At 42.8% G+C, this 19,514-nt stretch overlaps 2 protein-coding genes across 6 annotated transcripts in view; one reads left to right on the top strand and one right to left on the bottom strand.

The window, feature by feature from the left end:
- The window catches only part of MRPS27 (mitochondrial ribosomal protein S27), a 113,758-nt gene extending 97,037 nt beyond the window's left edge, over positions 1–16,721 (top strand). The window contains exons 11-12 of one of the 2 annotated variants that reach the window (XM_065905666.1): positions 12,899–12,948; positions 15,519–16,721. In XM_065905666.1, the coding sequence (XP_065761738.1) occupies positions 12,899–12,934 (36 nt within the window). In that variant the 3' untranslated portion in view covers positions 12,935–12,948; positions 15,519–16,721. Of the gene's footprint in view, positions 1–1,408; positions 2,573–12,898; positions 12,949–15,518 lie in introns of those variants that run through there. The other variant, XM_065905665.1, reaches the window with a different exon arrangement.
- A 97-nt stretch (positions 16,722–16,818) lies between these two features.
- Positions 16,819–19,514, bottom strand: part of MAP1B (microtubule associated protein 1B) — an 89,044-nt gene continuing 86,348 nt past the window's right edge. For all 4 annotated transcript variants that reach the window (XM_065905661.1, XM_065905662.1, XM_065905663.1 and 1 more), the window contains 2 exons: positions 18,888–19,126; positions 16,819–17,718 (listed from right to left, as the gene is read on the bottom strand). In XM_065905661.1, the coding sequence (XP_065761733.1) occupies positions 17,563–17,718; positions 18,888–19,126 (395 nt within the window). In that variant the 3' untranslated portion in view covers positions 16,819–17,562. The remainder of the gene's footprint in view (positions 17,719–18,887; positions 19,127–19,514) is intronic.

Genomic DNA, 19,514 nt, shown 5'->3' with positions numbered 1-19,514 from the left:
GTTCTAAGGAGGATTCTAGTACTTTTGGCTGTTGTTCCCAGTACTTCTTTAAGGTCATTGCTCAACTCCCCTCCTTTATAATTTAAAAACTGAAAAAGGAAGGTTAATCGGTGTTTTCAGGGCACACAGAGAATTAGCGGCTATGTTAAGAATTTACATACTTGTTGTTTCCTCTTAAGTTTGCCTAACTTTGCAGGTTTAGAAAAGCTAAAAAGCAAAAAACTCTGCTTAGCCCCATAGGTTATCATTCACCATATTCATATTGCCCATTTCTAAAACTTACAACCTTTTCCTTGTTTCTTACATATTTAATTTTAGAAAATAGAAATCTGTGCCTGCATTAAATTCTTAGCCCTTGCTCTTCCACAGTCCTTTTTTTTTTTTTTTTTAATTTCACAAAAAGAAAAGAGACCAGGATTTCTTGACTGCTTGCTGTGTGTTAGACACTTTGCTTTCTTCCTGGTGCCTGATTTTTATTAGTCCCAGGTAATCTGGGGCTTATTTTTATATGACTGAACCATCACATGAGGCCTCTGGCTGCTCCTTGAAGCCCATGGACCCTTCCTACCTTTCAGCCCCTGCTATTAGAGTAGGCCTCATCACATTCGCCAGTAAATCGCATTTATTTTGTGGAACATGGGGTATGTGGTATATGCTAAATCTGGGGCCATAAGTGGGTCTCTGATCTACATCTTGAAGCACTTAAGTAGATTAGTGGTTTTAGTACTTTACTCCTCCAGAAATATTACAATACCAACCAAATAGAGCTGCCATTTCAGATGGAACCATAAGCAGTCAGAATGTCAAGGCTGACCTTTCATGAAGCACAGCACGGGGAGGCTTATAATAGCGAAAGCACTCATGGGAGCTGTTTAGTATGCCATTAGTAAGAAAGCCTTGACGTGACTTCCGTCTGGTGAAAGGAAAACTAGTTAGGCAAACATTGATCCCAGTTATTCTAAAGGAAGAGCTGTGGACAGGTTCAGTCCATTTTATCAGCTGCTTCTATCATTTTGTTTGCATCTTAGGGTCCTTTGTTCATGGGGTTTGCTACTTGGTCAGAAAGGAAATTGAGGTTCATTATACTTGTGCAGTCTTTGTGGTTTGAAACAAATTATACAGAGAATCACAGCAAATGGAGTTCCATTTACTGTGTGTGAGTGAAGGGGAAGAAATCACATGTGGGGCATCTTAGCGGAATTGCTACGCTGAAAGCAGAGAGCAGAAGCTGTCAGTGCCTGAATGAGAGGCAGCGTGACAGGCTTCCAGGCAAGTACCTCGTCCTGTGAGCGGAATATGTGCAGATCTTGCAATGGCTTAATCTCTCCTCTCTTCTTCGTATTCTTCACCTTCCTGCCCCTTCCACATCTCCCTGTTTTTGTTTTGTTTTTGCCCTTTGTTCCAACAGGCCTTACATTCTAAGCTGCAGGCTCTGGGCAAAGTTGAGTCCGAAAGCCTTCTGACCCTGACCACCCAGCTTGTGAAGGAGCAACTCCCCACCTGTGAAGCTGAGGATATCGCCACCTATGAGCAGAAGCTGCAGGAGTGGCATCTGGAGCTGGGAAATTTGATTCAGAGAGAAAAGGAGATGAGGGAAAAGGCCAGGCTCGAGCATGAGGCTCGAAGGGCAGCAAAGGCAGCCGCCTAACAAGACCCCACAGGGCCTTCCCAGACCCTGTCTCAGGATTCATGGTGACTGCAGCCTCAGTGTCCTCCGTCCATTGTCTCCTGTTCTTAAAGCAGACCCCCATGGTACTGAAGCCACGTTGTTCACATATCAAGCCACATAATCACCCACCCGGGTGCCCGGAAGGCTGTGGAAGCACCAAAGTAACAAGTGGTCAGGCCGAAGCCACAGCTAAGTACCTTATCTAAGGGCTATTGAGACTTGTCGTGGAGTTCCTGGGAGACAGGGATCAGTTTTGAGCCCTGAATGTCCCCGATACTTAACGATAATAGCGGGAAAAGACGTGACTGAAGAATCCAGTCTCAAGCACAAGCTTTTGAAGGTTTCTCTCCCCCCGTGATGCCGCCTGTGTGTGCTGAGATCTCCCTCCCTGGTCTCCTTAAGCGCAAGCTCTCCTCCTGAGCTTGCCCTTCCCAGACCTGAACTGGGAGAAGTTCAGTACAGGAGCAGACACAAGACCTTCTGGCTTTCGAATTTCAGAGACCCCAGTGGCATGTAAAAACTTTGGAGGAGAGAGCTAGTCCTGGCTCTGCAACCTCCCTAGCTTGGCTCCCCACCATGTTGGGGTGACTTACAACATGTTGTCTCAACTTCCCATCCAGTAGGTAGAGTGAGTCTTCTGTACACACATGCACAACTTATGAACACACATTTCAGTTAGAGGCTGGAGAAAATGAGAGGTGGGATGGGGCTTGCAGTGCGTGGGAAATGCGAATGATTATAAAACTGTCAGAAGGTGGAAAGTTCCTCCCTGGGGTTTTCCTGTGGAAGGTGTCAGCGCAGTCGTGGCTTGCTATGTAATTTTGCCCTCATGTGTACTGTATACTCTTATACAGGATTGTGCTCTTTTATCAAGAACCTGTGGAAATAAATATTCTAGGATCATGTGGTGTATTCTTTGTCTTCAGAATAAGGGAAGGGAGAGGTAAGGGCTTTTGTCGTCTTCATAGCTGCTGAGGCCTGGGGTCCCAAAGCGTTGGATTCGACTTGGTGACTAAACAACAACGACATAGCTACTATGATTTTGAGCAACGTGTTTTCAGTCTTCCTCCATCAGACTGTGGCATTTATGGTAATAATAATGACCTCCACAACAACAAACATCTATCAAGGAGGCCCTGAGCACCAACTCCAGCAGGCCTGTGAGGGAAGTACTATTAGCCCATTTTTGAATGAGAAAGCTAGTTACTCAGAAACTAACTATTGTGGGTCAAGCTCGCACATGTTCCCCTCCACACATCCCTGCAGTCAGTATTGACATCAGGCCTGAGTCTTGCTCAGGTAGATGATCATGACCTAAAGTCATTGCTGACATTTTGATTTATCAGGGGACTTTTTCAGCCACTCTGTTACTTCATCAAGAGGCATGAAGCATCTAGTTGATAACTTCAGATCGTAGTTTTGCCTCCGTTTTCCTTCTTATCTATCCCTGTCCCTGTCATACTTTACTTCCAATCTACAAGAAACCACGTCCCCATAGTCGGAGCCGGCCCTCCAGCCTCCTATCACTGATCCAAGATCTTAGAGCTGGAAGTCCCATCTCCCAGTCTTCCCTTTGATCATGTGACTCCTGCTGAACCAGCTCTTGTACTTATTTCCTGCCTGCAAACCCTTTACACTGTCACTGATCACCACCTGGATCTCCAGAATTCACATCTTGCTTGTCCTCCCTCCAGTCTGTGCTCCCTGGATTGGCCATCCCACTGATGCATCTCTATAATTTCTTCTTTTTCCCTTTATCCAGGCCCATCTGCCATGCACAGATCTCTATCCTTGGAGCAACATGTTACAGGTTGAATTGTGGCCCCCCCTACCACCTCCACTAGTGAAAAATATGTTGAAACCCTGACCCGAGTGCCTTAGAAACTAACCTTAATTAGAAATAGGGTCTTTACAAAGATACTCAAGTTAAAATAAAATTATAAAAAGAATTTTGGACAAAAGATAGACTCAGAAGGAAGACCGGGTAAAGACACACAGGGAGAAGATGGTGATGTGAACGGAGCGGTGCACCCACAAGCCAAGGATGGCAGGCCAACACCGGAAGCCAGAAGAAGCAAGGAAGACTTGTCTTCTGGAACCGTCAGAGCAGGGCCCGACTGTCACATTGCTTTTGGACGTCAAGCCTCTAGTCCTGTTCTTTTTAAGTCACTCAGTTTTTAGTCCTTTGTTACAATAGCCATAGGAGACTGACACACACCACTTGTCTTCTGACCTACCAAGTTTGGTATATAAAGTTGTGAAGTCAACCTGACTGATTTCTCAACAGGTTTACAGATGTCCTCTTCAGCTCAGTAGTCTTTTCATTTCTCTTACTCTCATTTTTACCTCAATAGCTTTTCAACTGGGTCTGCTTAAACCCCAGACCCTTGCCCCCCACCAGAACTGTGAGCAGATGTTCTTGCCTCCTACTTTATCAAGAAAACATAGGTCACAGAGTACAACCTCACAGCTCCCTTATTTCTGCAAGTCTACAGTCTTTTTATCCAAGACTTCCTTCCCTTTTAGAAACTAGAAGCCTTTATCCTGCCATCAGTCAAAGCTGCCACTCTGCCATCCTCCTTCCTTTTGTCTTCAAACTTCTTAAAAGGGTGTATCCACTTACTGGTTCATTGCTGGCTCATTAGACCCTGAAGATTTGGCTTTCATTCTGCATCTTAGCTGCAGTGATCCTCTGCCCTCTGTTCTGTTTAGTACCCCTGACCTCCCACACATGCGTTTGTGTGGCACATCCTGTGTGCTGGGCATCATAGCTGAGAGCCATGGACTCTTCACAGATGAGTCAGCCATGGACTCCACCCTCAAATAGCTTATATTCTAACAGAGGAGGCCAGCACAGAGGCCCTATCATGCTTGATGTATGATGGTTGTTAGTTTACTGAGCAAAAGTGCCTTTTGATGTATCTTGGATCTTCTGCTTCACATAATAAGGGAGAGGTTGAAAAAGCCCTGCCCTTGATAAACTTGTGAGTATCATTAGAAACAGAGTGCTGTGGGCGTTCACAGGAAGAGCACTTCAAGCCCAGAGTCGGGAAAACTCTAGTGAAGGGAAATCACCATCATCTGCTTTGTGCTTTGATTAGTCGCATAGGTTTGGCTCATTCTGTCCTGGGGCAGATATGGTCCTCGTCTTCCCTGTGGAGTCGTGTAAAGTAAATGTTTAACAGAAGTTAGTTTAAATTGAACTGAAATGAACAGCCCACACCTACCCTGCGCCTCCCTACCGTCCCCCTAACCAAAAATGAAGAAGAAAAAGGTAGAGTGTTGGAGTAAGAAGCAGCAATGATGAGGTACAAATACCTTAGTCTCCTCTCCTTCGGGATGTGTTACCTTGACACCAAACTTTGCATTTTGTCTTCATCTCTCCTGTCTGGCTGTGGATATCAGATATGCATATAGGAAATTTGTCAATTTTCAGTTCAGTTGCTCAGTTGTGTCCTACTGTTTGCAACGCAATGGACTGCAGTACACCAGATTTCCCTGTCCATCACCAACTCCTGGAGCTTGCTCAAACGCATGTCCATCAAGTCAGTGATGCCATCCAACCATCTCATCCTCTGTCGTCCCCTTCTCCTCCTGCCTTCAATCTTTCCCAGCATCAGGGCCTTTTCCAGTGAGTCAGCTGTTTGCATCAGGCGGCCAGAGTCTTAGAGTTTCAGCTTTGGCATGAGTCCTTCCAGTGAATATTCAGGACTGATTTCCTTTAGGATGGACTGGTTGGATCTCCTTGAGGTCCAAGGGACTCTCGAGAGTCTTTTCCAACACCACATCAAAAGCATCAATTCTTCTGTGCTCAGCTTTCTTCACAGTCCAACTCTCACATCCATACATGACCACTGGAAAAACCATAGCCTTGAATAGATGGACCTTTGTTGGCAAAGTAATGTCTCTGCTTTTTAATATGCTGTGTAGGTTGGTCATAGCTTTTCTTCCAAGGAGCAAACATCTTATTTTCACGGCTGCACTAACCATCTGCAATGATTTTGAAGCCCCCAAAAATAAAGTCTGTCACCATTTCCATTGTTTGCCCATCTGTTTTCCATGAAGTGATGGGACCGGATGCCATGATCTTAGTTTTTTCTGAATGTTGAGTTTTAAGCCAAATTTTTCATTCTCCTCTTTTCACTTTTATCAAGAGGCTCTTTAGTTCTTTGCTTTCTGCCTTAAGGGTGGTGTCATCTGCATATCTGAGGTTATTGATATTTCTCCCAGCAATCTTGATTCCAGCTTTTGCTTCATCCAGCCCAGCATTTCACATGACGTACTCTGCATATAAGTTAAATAAGCAGGGTGACAATATATGGCCTTGACATACTTCTTTTCTGATATGGAACCAATCTGTTGTTCCATGTCCATTTCTAACTGTTGCTTCTTGACCTGCATACAGATTTCTGAGGATGCAGGTAAGGTGGTCTGGTATTCCCATCTCTTTCAGAATTTTCCACAGTTTGTTGTGATCCACACAGTCAAAGGCTTTGGCATAATCAATAAAACAGAAGTAGATGTTTTTCTGGAACTCTCTTGCTTTTTCAATGATCCAGTGGATGTTGGCAGTTTGATCTCTGGTTCCTCTGCCCTTTCTGAATCCAGCTTGAACATCTGGAAGTTCTCAGTTCATGTACTGTTGAACCCTGGCTTGAAGAATTTTGAGCATTAGTTTGCTAGTGTGTGAGGTGAGTACAATTGTGCGGTAGTTTGAACATTTTTTGGCATTGCCTTTTGAGATTGGAATGAAATCTGACCTTTTCCAGTCCTGTGGCCACTGCTGAGTTTTCCAGATTTGCTGGCATATTGAGTGCAGCACTTTCACAGCATCATCTTTTAGGGTTTGAAATAGCTCAACTGGAATTCCATCACCTCCACTAGCTTTGTTCATAGTGATGCTTCCTACGGCCCACTTGACTTCTCATTCCAGGATGTCTGGCTCTAGGAGAGTGATCACACCATCGTGATTATCTGGGTCATGAAGATCTTTTTGTACAGTTCTTCTGTGTATTCTTGCCACCTCTTCTTAGTATCTTCTGCTTCTGTTAGGTCCATACCATTTCTGTCCTGTATTGTGCCCATTTTGCATGAAATGTTCCCTTGGTTTCTCTGACTTTCTTGAAGAGGTCTCTAGTCTTTCCCAGTCTGTTGTTTTCCTCTATTTGTTTGCATTGATCACTGAGGAAAGGCTTTCTTATCTCCTTGCTAGTCTTTGGAACTCTGCATTCAGATGAGTGTATCTTGTCAGTTTTACAAGTAGTCAAACTAGTTTATCAAAGTTATTTTTTCACTCTGAATGAAATATTTGATAGCACATCATTGAATCTAGGGACACTATACTGCTAAACTTCTCACAGTGCACAGGGCAGCCACCATAACATGAACTGTCCAGTCCACAAAGTCAGTGATGTCAAGTTTACAAACCCTGTCCTAGGGTATGCGAGCTGGGCATCCACAGGAGTTTTTGCAGTGACATAGATGAGGCCCAAGAATGACGTTTGTGTAAATGGTTCATTTACAAGTGATGTTTCTTAGGCTAGAAAAATCATTAACATCATTTGTCTCTTGTCTAACTGTATATGAGTATAAAATATGCAGTGATAGAGGGTGGGGCCATTATCCCTTTGGATAAAAGTCCATATGGGCAAGGATAAATGGTAATTTACAATGTCATGTTAGTTTTGGGTGTATAGCAAAGTGACTTAGTTTTATGTTTATATATATATATATATGTATATTCTTTTTCATTATTAATTCATTATCAGATATTGAATATAGTCCCCTGTGCTATACAGTGGGACCTTGTTTATTTTATATGTAGTAATTTGTATCTGCTAATCCCAAACTCCTCATTTATCCGCCTACCTCTTTTTCCCTTTTGGTAACCATCAGTTTGTTTTCTATGTCTGTGAGTCTGTTTCTGTTTTGCTGATAAGTTCATTTGTATCATAGTTAAGATTCCACATAAAGATCCCACATATATGTGATGTCATACAGTATTTGTCTTCCTGTGACTGACTTAACAGTGTCTAGGTCCATCCGTGTTGCTGCAGATGGCGTCATTTCATGCTCTTTTGTGGCTGAGCAGTATTCCATGCTGTGTATATTTACCACGTCTGTATCCATTCATCTGTCAGTGGGCATTAGGTTGCTCCCGTGCCTTGGCTGTTGTAGGTAGCACTGCTGTGGACATTGGGGTGCATATATCTTTTTGAATTTGACTTTTCTTGGATATATGTCCAGGAGTGGGATTGCTGGGGTAATGGTAACTTGAGTTTTTAAGGAGCCTCCACCCCATTCTCCATAGCGGCTACACCAATGTATATCCCCACCGACAGTATAGGAAGGTTCCTTTTCTCCACAACCCCTCCAGCATTTGTGTAGACATTTTGTTGGTGCCCATTCTGAGTGGTGTGAGGCGATACCTTATGTTAGTTTTTATCTTCATTTCTCTAATAATTAGCAATGTTAAACATCTTTTCATGTGCTTATTGGCCATCTGTATGTCTTTGGAGAAATGTCTCTTTAGGAGTTCAGGATGGGGAACACATGTAAATCCAAGGCCTTCTGCCCATTTTTTGATTGGGTTGTTTGGATTTTTGTTATTGTTATTGAGCTGTATGAACTGCTGTATGTTGGAAATTAATTCCCTGTTGGTCGAATCATGTGTGAATGTTTTCTCCCAGTCTTTAGGTTGTCTGTGATTTATATGATTTTGTTTTCTGGGGGTCTGTAGCTGGAACCAGGAGCCTTGAGTTCCATGAAGCTGCTTCCTCTCCAGAGTCAGCAGAACCTGACACCATTGCCGCCAGTTGTGTGGCTGAGAGGGGGATGAGTTTGGAAATGGGTTCAAGCAAGCTTTGGTTTCAGTGAATCATAAAAGAAAATGTGGTGTGATTTTCTTTTCATTCAAAGGTTGTTAATAACCTTCAAAGAGGAACTTTTCAAACTGAAAATTATGTTTTGAATCTTACTTTAGAAAACATGGAGAAGAGTGCTTTTCAGCAAGCAAAGTTATGTTAGCAAAATCACCTTTTATTCCAAATAACAGCTTCTTCACTTAATAAAAACCTTTCCTTTCCCCATTGATTTGACATACATTTTCGCTTACATTGCAGGCTGCCCTGAGGATGTTATTACCCGTATGGTAACAAGGAAGTCCAGACTAAGGATGGTGACAGTACCCCCTGAGATTGTGGCAATTACCAATGGGATCTTGGTTTAAAATAAAACTCTTAGGTTGTGTATTTATTATGCATAAACGTGAGAATTCCAGATCTGAGCTGGACATGTTTAGAAAGTGGTTTACCCTTACAAAAAGCATCTGAAAATAAATTCCATTATGGGCTTTAAATGGTAGATCGAGGACTTAGGGGAAGGTTTATAAAGGATTTATAAAAGGGACATTATATCCTCTGATATACCCAGTGGTAAGAGAACTTGCTTTGTTTTTTGGTTTCCAGGATGCTTCATCTCTGCAGAGTTCAACATTGTAAGAATTAAAATGCTGAGGTTAATGTGCCTACAATAGTGTGTGGAATAAGCAAGAATGCGCGTTTTGTTTCCTCCAGGGATAGTCTGCTGGGCCACTGTCGGTGTCAGTGTTTTCCAGGCTCTGAGTCACAAGCAGTCCTGTACCCGTCTTGATTACACAAATTGTACTTAATAACTCTTTGTGGATGCCTGTTCCTACCTAATTTAATACTACCTAATTAAATCCTCTCTAATCCTTATATAATCTTGCAGGGCAGAGTTTATCACCGTCGTTTTGCAAAGGAGGAAACTGACTAATATGACTTGCCTAGGGCCACACAGTTAAGGAGTGGCAAGGACAGTGTTTGAACGCAAGTTTGTCTAATTCCAAAGCCCTTTGATACAACCGCCCCATATAATCACTGTGCTGAGCTGAAACTAAGTCTCTTCTTTCATTCAGTCACTCAGCAAGTAGCTGTTGACCGTCTAGTATGTGTCGGGAATGGCTAGTCACTGAGGGTACAGAAGGGAACAACACAGACTAAGGTCCCTTCCCTTGGGTTTCTGGTCTGCGGAAGGAGCCATGCTGAGTGCATGTGCCACGTGGTGATCCAGAGAAAGCAAGGAGGCGGGAGGGAGAGTTCAGGTGAAGTGGTGGAGCTTGCAGGCTAATGTAGAGTGGTGAGGGAAGGCCTTTTAGAGGAGATGAACTGTGAAAAGAGACCCATGCAGATGAGGTTGGGCATCTTGGAGCCTGCTGGGGAAAAGCGTAGTAGACAGAGACACCAGTACAAAGACCCTGGAGGGAAGCATGTCTGGAGTGCATGAGGAAGAACAAGGCCCGTATGGCTGGAGCAGACCCTGGAAGGTGGGGAGCCAAGGGAGATGAGGCCAGGGAGACCAGGCGTAAAGGAAGGGACGGGTGGTGAAGGCCCGCTGCCCGCTAGTAAGGACCTTGGCTTTTACTCCAAGGTGAAAACCCATTTGAAGGTTTTGTGCACTGGCGGCGTGATATAACCTGGCATTCTTAAAGGATTACTCCAGGGACAGTAAGAAGCATACACTTGGAGGGCAAAAGTAGGAAACAGGAGACCAGTCATCCAGAGGAGACATGACTGGCCTGGACAAGGGTAGTCACGGTGACTGTGAGAAGGGGTTAGATTGGCAGTGTCTTGAAGGCAGAGCCCACAGAATTGCTATAATGGGTCAAGATTTTTGACCTGAGCAACTGGAATGTGTGTGCCATTTCCTGAGGTGGAAAAGCCTAGGAGGAGAAGCAGTTTGGGGAGACTGGGGATTTATTTGGGAGCATGTTAAATTTGATTTGGGATATTTTAAAGATCCTATTGGACATCAGAATGGAGCTTTTAATAGGCAGCTGTATGTATGAGTTCAGAGAAGTACAGACTGGAGACAGAAATTATAAAAGGCATCAGTTGACACACAGCATTTAAATCCATGAGACTGCATTTAAAAGTCACGTGCATGGTTGGTTTGAGTGGGACACAGTCGAAGCTATGAAATAGAACTGTGCCTATTTTTCATGCCTTATGATGATGTGCCACCATCTGTGAAACATTGCTGGTAACCCCCAGAGAATTAGCCAGAACTGCTTATATGGTTCAGGAGGGTAAAAGAACCCACCCACAATGCAGGAGACATGAGAGACAGAGGTTCGATCCCTGGGTGGGGAAGATCCCCTGGGGGAGGAAATGGCAGCCCACTTCAGTATTCTCGCCTGAAAAATCCCATGGACAGAGAAGCCTGGCGGGCTACGGTCCAAAGGGCTGCAGAGTCGGACACGGCTGAGGGATTCAGCAACAGCAGCTCATATTAAAGGAATTGACTGACCAAAACTCAGTCTGCCTGTGTGGCTCCAGTGAATTGCCAAGATTTCAGTATAAGATCAAAGAGGAAATGGTGGGATCCAGGATTACACAAGAGACCAAGAATTCATGAGTCAAGAGTGTGTTGAAAGATGATTGATTTTAAGGACACAGAAGCATCTAGAATTTATAAAGAGAAAGAAAATGTAGTCTTAGTACTGTAACAGAAATTTGTTAATTTGCCTGCAAAATAGGAAAACAGGAACTGAAGAAAAGCTCCCTTCAAAGTATAATAGAACAGAGCCAGCTGGACCACCCAGCATCTCTGCTGTGCTTGGTCTGGTGGGGGTGGGGTGGTGGCATAGAAACACATGCAGGGGGTAAGGTGACCAGCACCGGGGGCTTCTCTGGGACTGAGGGGTCTCTTGGAACTCAAGGCTTCCTGTGCTTAAACCAGGGCAGTCCTGGGCAAACCAGGTTGCTCGGTCACTCTTAAGTTCAGGCCAGAAAGACTTCCTAGAACTGAGTCATTTGGCAGTAGAATAGAAAACTTATCTTTGTTTAATCTGACAGATGTAATTAAAATCTCTTGGTCATGATTTCCCACCCTGAGCACTCACATGCTTAACCCTTTAATTTCTGGAGGGATTTAAGAATGCCTTCTGGCATCCAGCGACTTCTAATGGGACCTGTCTACCAGCCTCATGACTTGGAGGCATGGTGTATGGTTATAAGGAGTATTCGTGACAAAGGAACATCATTATGACTCCAGACAGGCTGCAGTGGGCTTTTGAGGCCAAAGGACCATCTGTGCAGAGACAGGACCAAGTCCTGGAGGTCTGTTGAGCACTCTGTGGGCATGTCTTCTGTGGAGGGGGCTGCAGTGCTGGGGCCTCCCACCCTGCATCCACCATTCTGGGCAGTCTGTGCTGCCCAGCATCCCCTGAGGCTTCCTCTGAGCTGTCACCTCTGCCTGGAGTTTGCATTGTCTAAAACACTCATGCACGTGCACCTGGTCTCAGTTTAGCCTCACGTCTGGTGGTTTCCCGATGGTCACCTACATTCATCCCTGGATTTTGGGAATCCCAGTCACTGAGACCAGTTAGGGCAGGACTTAACGTTTTGCTCGGGCTTCCGTGGTGGCTCAGATGGTTAAAGCATCTGCCTGGAGTGTGGGTAGACCCAGGTTCGATCCCTGGGTTGGGAAGATCCCCTGGAGAAGGAAATAGCAACCCACTCCAGTACTCTTGCCTGGAAAATTCCATGGACAGAGAAGCCTGGGCTACAGTCCATGGGGTCGCAAAAGAGTCAGACATGGCTGAGTGACTTCACTTCACTTACATTTTGCTCACCTTTAAACAAACCCGTCTTACCCACTGCTGGGTATGGAGTAAAGATATAATCATTGAATGATTAAGGGGAATTCTTCCTTTTTATTATTATCACTTTTCCTAAACAACATCTAGTTCCAAGGTGTGAATCTAATCCATAGCATATTATGTTAGTTGCTGCTGCAAAGTCACTTCAGTTGTGTCCGACTCTATGCAACCCCATAGATGGCAGCCCACCAGGCTCCGCCATCCCTGGGATTCTCCAGGCAAGAACAATGGAGTGGGTTGCCATTTCCTTCTCCAATGAGTGAAAGTGAAAAGTGAAAGTGAAGTCGATTAGTCGTGTCCGACTCTTAGTGACCCTATGGACTGCAGCCTACCATGCTCCTCGATCCATGGGATTTTCCAGGCAAGAGTACTAGAGTGGGGTGCCATTACCTTCTCCATTATGTTAGTTATATAGGGTTTATTCTGTAACTGAGCAAGAAGCAAAGATATAATGACGGAGAGTGATGGCTTTGTAGAGCTCCAGGAAGTCAGCCCTTGGAGGAATCATCCAGTTTGACCATCTTGTCAAATCTTCTCATTTTTTACAGGTACGGAAAGAAATTCGGGACGGATTAAGTGACTGAGGTCACACAGCCAGGTATGGCAAACCTAGGATGAGAACTTGGTTTTTGAGTTTATAATTAAGTAGGAAACCCTCCCAATATCCTCCTTCAGCTACACTGCTCTATTTAGTTTTTCTTTCTAAGCAATAATTTTAACTCTCTCTGATCTTCCAGTTTGTCTTTAGACCCCAAGGTTCTCTCAGGCTTAGCTATAAAAGATAACAGCAGTTGTAAAAATAGTAACAGGGCCCTCTCAGCAGTTTACCAAAAACCAGGGAACCCACTCTGGAAAGAATATAATCACCCTCGTGAAAGAACCCCACACACACCCACACCTCTGTGGGCAGCAGATCCCAACTCTCCGACGCACCCAACAGCAATACACAACCAAAGACATCACACACACACACTTTTGCCACTTTTGTATTTTTATTGTGGAACTGATTTTTTTTCTTTTACATCAAATATCCTCAATGGAAGAGGGGATATTGCACACAAATATCATAAAAGCACTACATATTACTTTCACTGGAAACTAATTTTCTACATTAGATATGACTGGATAGGATAGAAGTGATGCAGGATTATAAGACGTAATACCATACACAGCTGCGGACCGACAAACACCATTCAGGACGAGAGAGGAGTGGGAGGTGCTTCTCGGCAGGGCCCAGGCCCCGCCCTCCCGGGGAAGGACAGGGCCGCTGCTGGGGCAGCCTGGGCTCGGGCCCCATCTCAATGGCTCCTTTTTTGGGGGGAGCGCCAAATGAGTACAGAGAAGCTGTTTATGTTTTCCCTTCCTTTTCAGTTTTTGATGCTGCCTTTTAAAATGAATAAAGTCACAGATTTTTTTTTTCATAGTAAATAGTTTTAATACCAGGTGAATAACCTAATCGCCTTCAAAGAAGTGCTCATCCCTAGGCTGCTTTTGGTGTTCAGTTGGTTAAATGATAAAAAGCTTTACAGTTCCTTTCAAATGGAAACAGGATTGTTTCTTCTAAATCTGAAGTGCAAAAAAAAAAAGTTATTAATCTAACTTACCATATCATTACTGAGCAAGAACCTCCTGTGACAGGTGACTAAAGAGGCAAGAAAAGCAATTTCAGAATTGCAGAACAGCTCCTGAGAGCTGAAATTTGGTAACAGGGAAAATGGGAAGTGGTAAAATTTCCATTAGCAAATGATTAAACCTTATTAAATGAGTATTGGAAAGCTCCTAAACTGTGTAAGCTATTGGAGACACTTAAAACATTCATATACACTGGGGAAACCATTCACTATGATATGTAAGGTTAAGAAAAAAAAAATTTTTTTTTTTGAACTCCATGGGAAATGGCATTTAAGGGTTGGGGGAGGGGCAAAAGGGAAGGTCAGTCATTGTATCCAGTCCCACCACAAGACTGAGAAAAGCATGCACGAGGATTGGGTTTTGAGAAAGGGGATAGAATTAGTTAAAATTGAAAATGGAGGATCATCTCTAACATTTAGTCTCTGTAGAATTTTAAGAATACTACCAAAAAGGTCATGATCATGAGTGCTATATCTCGATGGAATCCCATCATTTAAACAGAATGTAAATTCCTTCCACTCAAATATTCAATCTATACAATTGGATTACATAATCAGTATGAATAAAGCTCCTAGAAGTCTGTGTCAATCTTTAGCTCTCACCATGAATGTACATGGTACATTGTGATGGCTGTTTCTAAACTAATTGTGTATTTATGGAACTAGCAAAATTAGGTTAGTCACGCAGGTAGGAAAGGTGTCTGGAAGGACAGGAGCAACCTATAATGTAAATATTGGTTTTCCTGTGATATTTGGGCTCTGTGGTCATCACTGAGAATAATGGATGGAGAAAGGTACTTATCTATTTAAAGAGCCAGCTGATCAGTGACAGCTTTTGTGTTTTTCCACTAAATTCCAAAGCAAAAAAAAGAAAGAAAAAAAGAGTGGGATAGAATGGTTATATTTGAAGACTGGCTATAATTCTCCTAAAATGTTTGGTTTTTTTTCTTAAAGCAAAATTATGTACATGGTAAATTAATGGGGAAAACTGGAAAACAATTCCATCTTCTATCAAAGAAAAATCAACCAGAGGTCTGGATTTGGCAAGAAGGCTGGAAGTCTGTTTCTCTTCCAATGCATTTTGTGAACCAACTTAACAATTAGTTATTAAGAATTATCTTGAGTATCTTAGGTTGGCTCTTAAAATACCTTTAAAGTAGATGAGTTTATACTCACTGAAATCCATTTTTGTCAATGAGTTTTCTATCATGTGTTCACTTTTTGTACCCTTAATCAATGCATGTTCTTAAGGACTTCCAAAAAATAGGGTAATAAATAAAAGCTGCATTTCTAGAGAAGCCTAAAAAAAATAGATTAATTTTTTAAAAAAATTAAACATTTGAAAAATGTAATTCACAGCATTAAGTAGACTGCATTAGGTCCTCAGTGAAGGGACCCAGAAGAAGCATTGTTTAAACCCTCATAGTAGTTAGCAGTGCAAAACACACACTTATCAGACAAAAATAAACTAAATGTTAATTCTGAAATAAATAACTACATAGAAAATAAAACGAGGTGATTGTTGACTACTCCGTAGGTCTTAGAGTCTTCAGGAGACGCAACACGACAGAGCCCAGAACAGCTGTCACCGAAAAGTTTGCCACATCTGAACACTGGGTGCGTTGATCTGCAACTTGAAACTTGACGTCAGTTTTAATCATGATCCGGCTTCCCAGGTTCATAGTTCAGTGATAACAATGATGAACATGATCTCTGAACTCTACATAATAAACCATAGGAGCTGGAAATTCATTTGCTTTCAATGTATTTTTTTTCCCAGAAAAGAAAATCCCAAAGCAAATTTTTGCTAGGGTCCTTTGAACTTGTCTTGGTTCTTTTACCTCATGGTTGAAGATCTTGAAAAGAAGTATGCAGGATACCACTGGGTGATGTACTTGTAAAGGCCTAGAAAAGTTTAGCCATTCTCCCCCACTCTCAAATAGCACATACTCAGATTTTTGTTATGGGACTCAAGGGGTGGGAGATATCACTATTCCTGGTAGGATGGACTTTTAATAAATATTATTACTGCAATATCAGACTTCAGTTTTCACCAGAACTTCAAAAAACACTACTCATTTTTTTGTCTTACAAAACACTTAAAAAAAAAAAAAAAGGACTGTCCCTTGAAAATTTTCTGTGCATTTTCCTGTAAATGAAAACATCTGTTAAAAAGTTCATCTATGAAAAGTTCCCACATATCTAAAAAAAAATTCTTCTTCTGTACACTTGTTCCCTTAATTATGCTGAAATTAATGGAAAATTTAAAAAAAAAAAAGCCACTGTAAGACAAAGGAAGCTAAATACTGTTATACTGTTCACTTGCTGAGAACCTCTTCCACCATTAAGAGTCACTGTTTTCCCAGTTCTGATCATAGAAGCCGTTTCAGTCTTGAATTTGCAGTAGTAAAGAAGCTAAGACAGGCTCAACTTGTTTGGTTGAGGGGCCTGAGGTGGTATTAGCACATAATGCTCAGACTGTTGCACCAATCAGGTAAGCTCCAAGTACCCCTCCCACGTGCACACACATGCTCCTGTAACCGGAGTATCTATAATCCTACACGGATGTTTTATAAACTTGCTGTCTCACATTAAAAAATAAGTGCATCAAGTATCTTTGTACATTCAAGTCACTTCCTAAGGCAAATTGTCTACCGTATGTACTCCCAACTGCTTTGGTATTTGCTTGGTAATTGGGGTGGACTTGGGTGTCTCCGCATGCAGGTTAATTGACTCAGAGTGGACTAGCTGTGTGCACAGATGCTGGGAACATGCCTTAGATCAATCTACTTGTGTGTTTGAAGAGTCTGAGAGTTCTGAATGGGGTTCAAACCACTTGCATGTCCAGTCTACACTCACTACACTACTTCAGGGTGCAGCCTTCAAACTGAAGGAGCTTAATTAAGGCGTGAAAAATCTCACATGCCCTCATAACAAGTTTTGTTCTTTTCTGTTTTCTTCCAGCCAACTTGTTTTAGGAAATTAAGACCCTTTTGATGACTCAGACTGACACAAGTTGCAAACTTTGCAGACAACAGAATAGACAGAAAATGCAGACGTGACTGTTGGTTATTTTCTCCTCCCTGCCCCACCCTGCTCTCTCTCTCTCTCTGGTATCTCACCAGCACTCTCTACCATTATATCTCCTTCTCTTGCATTCTTTTTTCCTTCTCATTCTCTCTCTCTCTCTCTCTCTGTCCTGTGTTCCCTCTCTTTTGTGCACGCGCACTCTCTCTCTCCCTCTCTCTCTCTCTCTAAGACAAATGCCTCTACCTTAGCAGAAGTCAGTTGGGTTTGCTAGTGCATGGTTTCCAAATGTTCAGCAGAGATGAACTGGGGTAGGTAATTTTGCAGTAACTTGAACTCTAGTGTGGGAAGACTGCTACTTCCCTTAGCAATCAGCAAAAACTGAGAAATATTAGTGACTTGTATCACCATGACACAGTATAGTGTTTGGCAGGTAATAGTTCAGCGACTTATTTAGATGAATTGACTTTTTTTTTTTTTTAGAAAAGGTGGTTTCAAATTGAAGAATTTCTGGAAACAAAGTTCAAATCCTGTGGTGCGGCTGACCTTGGTTGTTACAGTTCGATCTTGCATGCAGGGAAGGATTCATCTTGCATAACCACTGTGCTGCTGCTTGCTAAAACCATGATGTTGAGGTCCTGTTGTTTCTCATGGGTCTCCTGGTACCATTCCCTCATCACTTCTGAGTCATGAGTCGGGATCAGGGTCACCTGCAGGAAGGGAGAAAACAGCTGCTGAAGAGCAGAACCAGAAATGGGGTGGGAAAAAATAGAACAGCAGTAAGGTATTAATTAGACCATTAGAAAAAGAAAGGGAAAGAGAAAAATATTCTATTGTCCTTAGAAAATCCAAAGGACTTTTCAACCTACATTTTCTAGGAACCAGGATAAAACTGCTAAAAAATTAGTTTTCCTGGGGCAGTTGAAGACTAGAACCAAAAGCAAGTCATGACTAGCCAGTTAGTTCATCTATATCAGTTTTCAGTTCTTTAGCGTTATGAGAAGTTCTTCAGTTAAGGTGGAATTTCTTGTATTTTCTTTAACACAACTGACAGGATTTACATTAAAGATATTGCATATTTAAAACAAAGGGGCTTTAGTTATTAATGCAGCCGAAAACCTTCTAATTGCATGTTAACTAACATTTAATCATGAGAGCAAAGATTTATGCCTTTAGTTTGTGTGTGTGGCTGGGAACAGGAGTGGGGCAGGTAAGTGATTACTAGCTTAAATTCTACCTAGTATTCAGTAAGAGGCCACTGAGTGCTTCTCATTAGATTTCATATGATGAAATAACCAGGATTTCTATTTAATGTTATTCAAATACAGTTCACTAGATGACTATACAAAACCATAAGTAAAACTTAGATAAAATCCATAGCTGAAATAATATTAAGAGTGGTTTGTGGCTCATTACGATGTTTGGGAGTTGGGAGTGTCCTGCTGAGGACCATTTTCAGCAATGCTCCTCCTGCAGAATCTCATGTGGACAGCTCATTTTCTAAATGGCCATATCCCTAGCTTTCGTCTACTTGGGAAAGACAAAGAAATAAAGACTAATCTTTATCCATCTCACATGGAAATATGACACTTGGTTACATTGGTTAATATTCTTGGTAAATGAAGGGTGCATAATCTTGGCCTCACTCTGCAGATTATGCTTCAGGGTGGTAAAGTGGCCTTCCTCCAAGTCCATGGTGGCTGGCGGTGAGAATACTTTTAGATCAGCTTCTGTGTGTGAAATCCACTTTGTTCAAGTGCGGCAGGCCCCCTGGGCACCTCATGGGGATCCACGGTGGTGCCTCATTAAACATGATCCCTTCCCGCTGCCTCTGGACACAGCTCCACGTGTTGTGCTGACACCGTCCTGGAACTCTTACCTGCATGTTGCTGCCCCATTGGGCTTTCCCTTCCAGCAAGGCATCCAGGACAGCCCGGCTGGGCTCCTCAGCAGCAGGGTCATTCCCACTCACCACGTAGTAGGACGACCTCACTCTCTTGAAAAATTCCACGTCGACATTCTTACTATTGCTATGGTTGGGAATATAGCACAGGTCCAGGTACACAGGGGGGCCTGGGGGCACAGCTGAGGGCTTGGATGTCTTGGTGGTTCCTGGCCCTTCAGTAAACAAATAAAAACAAAGAGAAGGCCAGGGTCACAAAAATGTGAAGAGACTCATCTGTCCCGCACACCTTCCCTACTTATTCCCAAGAAGGTGCTCTAGGACATGGGAGGGGGTGTGGGCATTCCCCTCTCTCATAGAGGGCATTTACGCTGGCAGTTTGAGACAGTATCACCTGGTTGTTTACCATCTCAGGAGAAATGAAGAATGGGGCGTTTCCCTTTGTGGACAATACATTAGCAACTAAGAAGAGTTGCCAAGGCTTTCCCCAAAGATAGAACTAGACGGTAACACTCCTAGAAGAGCTACTAGTGTGTCTTAATTTGAAATGTGATCTAAGAAATAGATTTTAAAGGATGAAGGAAAGCATCTCCATGTGGTAGA

The sequence above is a fragment of the Muntiacus reevesi genome, chromosome 14 (genome assembly GCF_963930625.1).
Source record: "Muntiacus reevesi chromosome 14, mMunRee1.1, whole genome shotgun sequence".
Classification (NCBI taxonomy): domain Eukaryota; kingdom Metazoa; phylum Chordata; class Mammalia; order Artiodactyla; family Cervidae; genus Muntiacus; species Muntiacus reevesi.
This window is presented reverse-complemented; position numbering and strand designations above follow the sequence as displayed.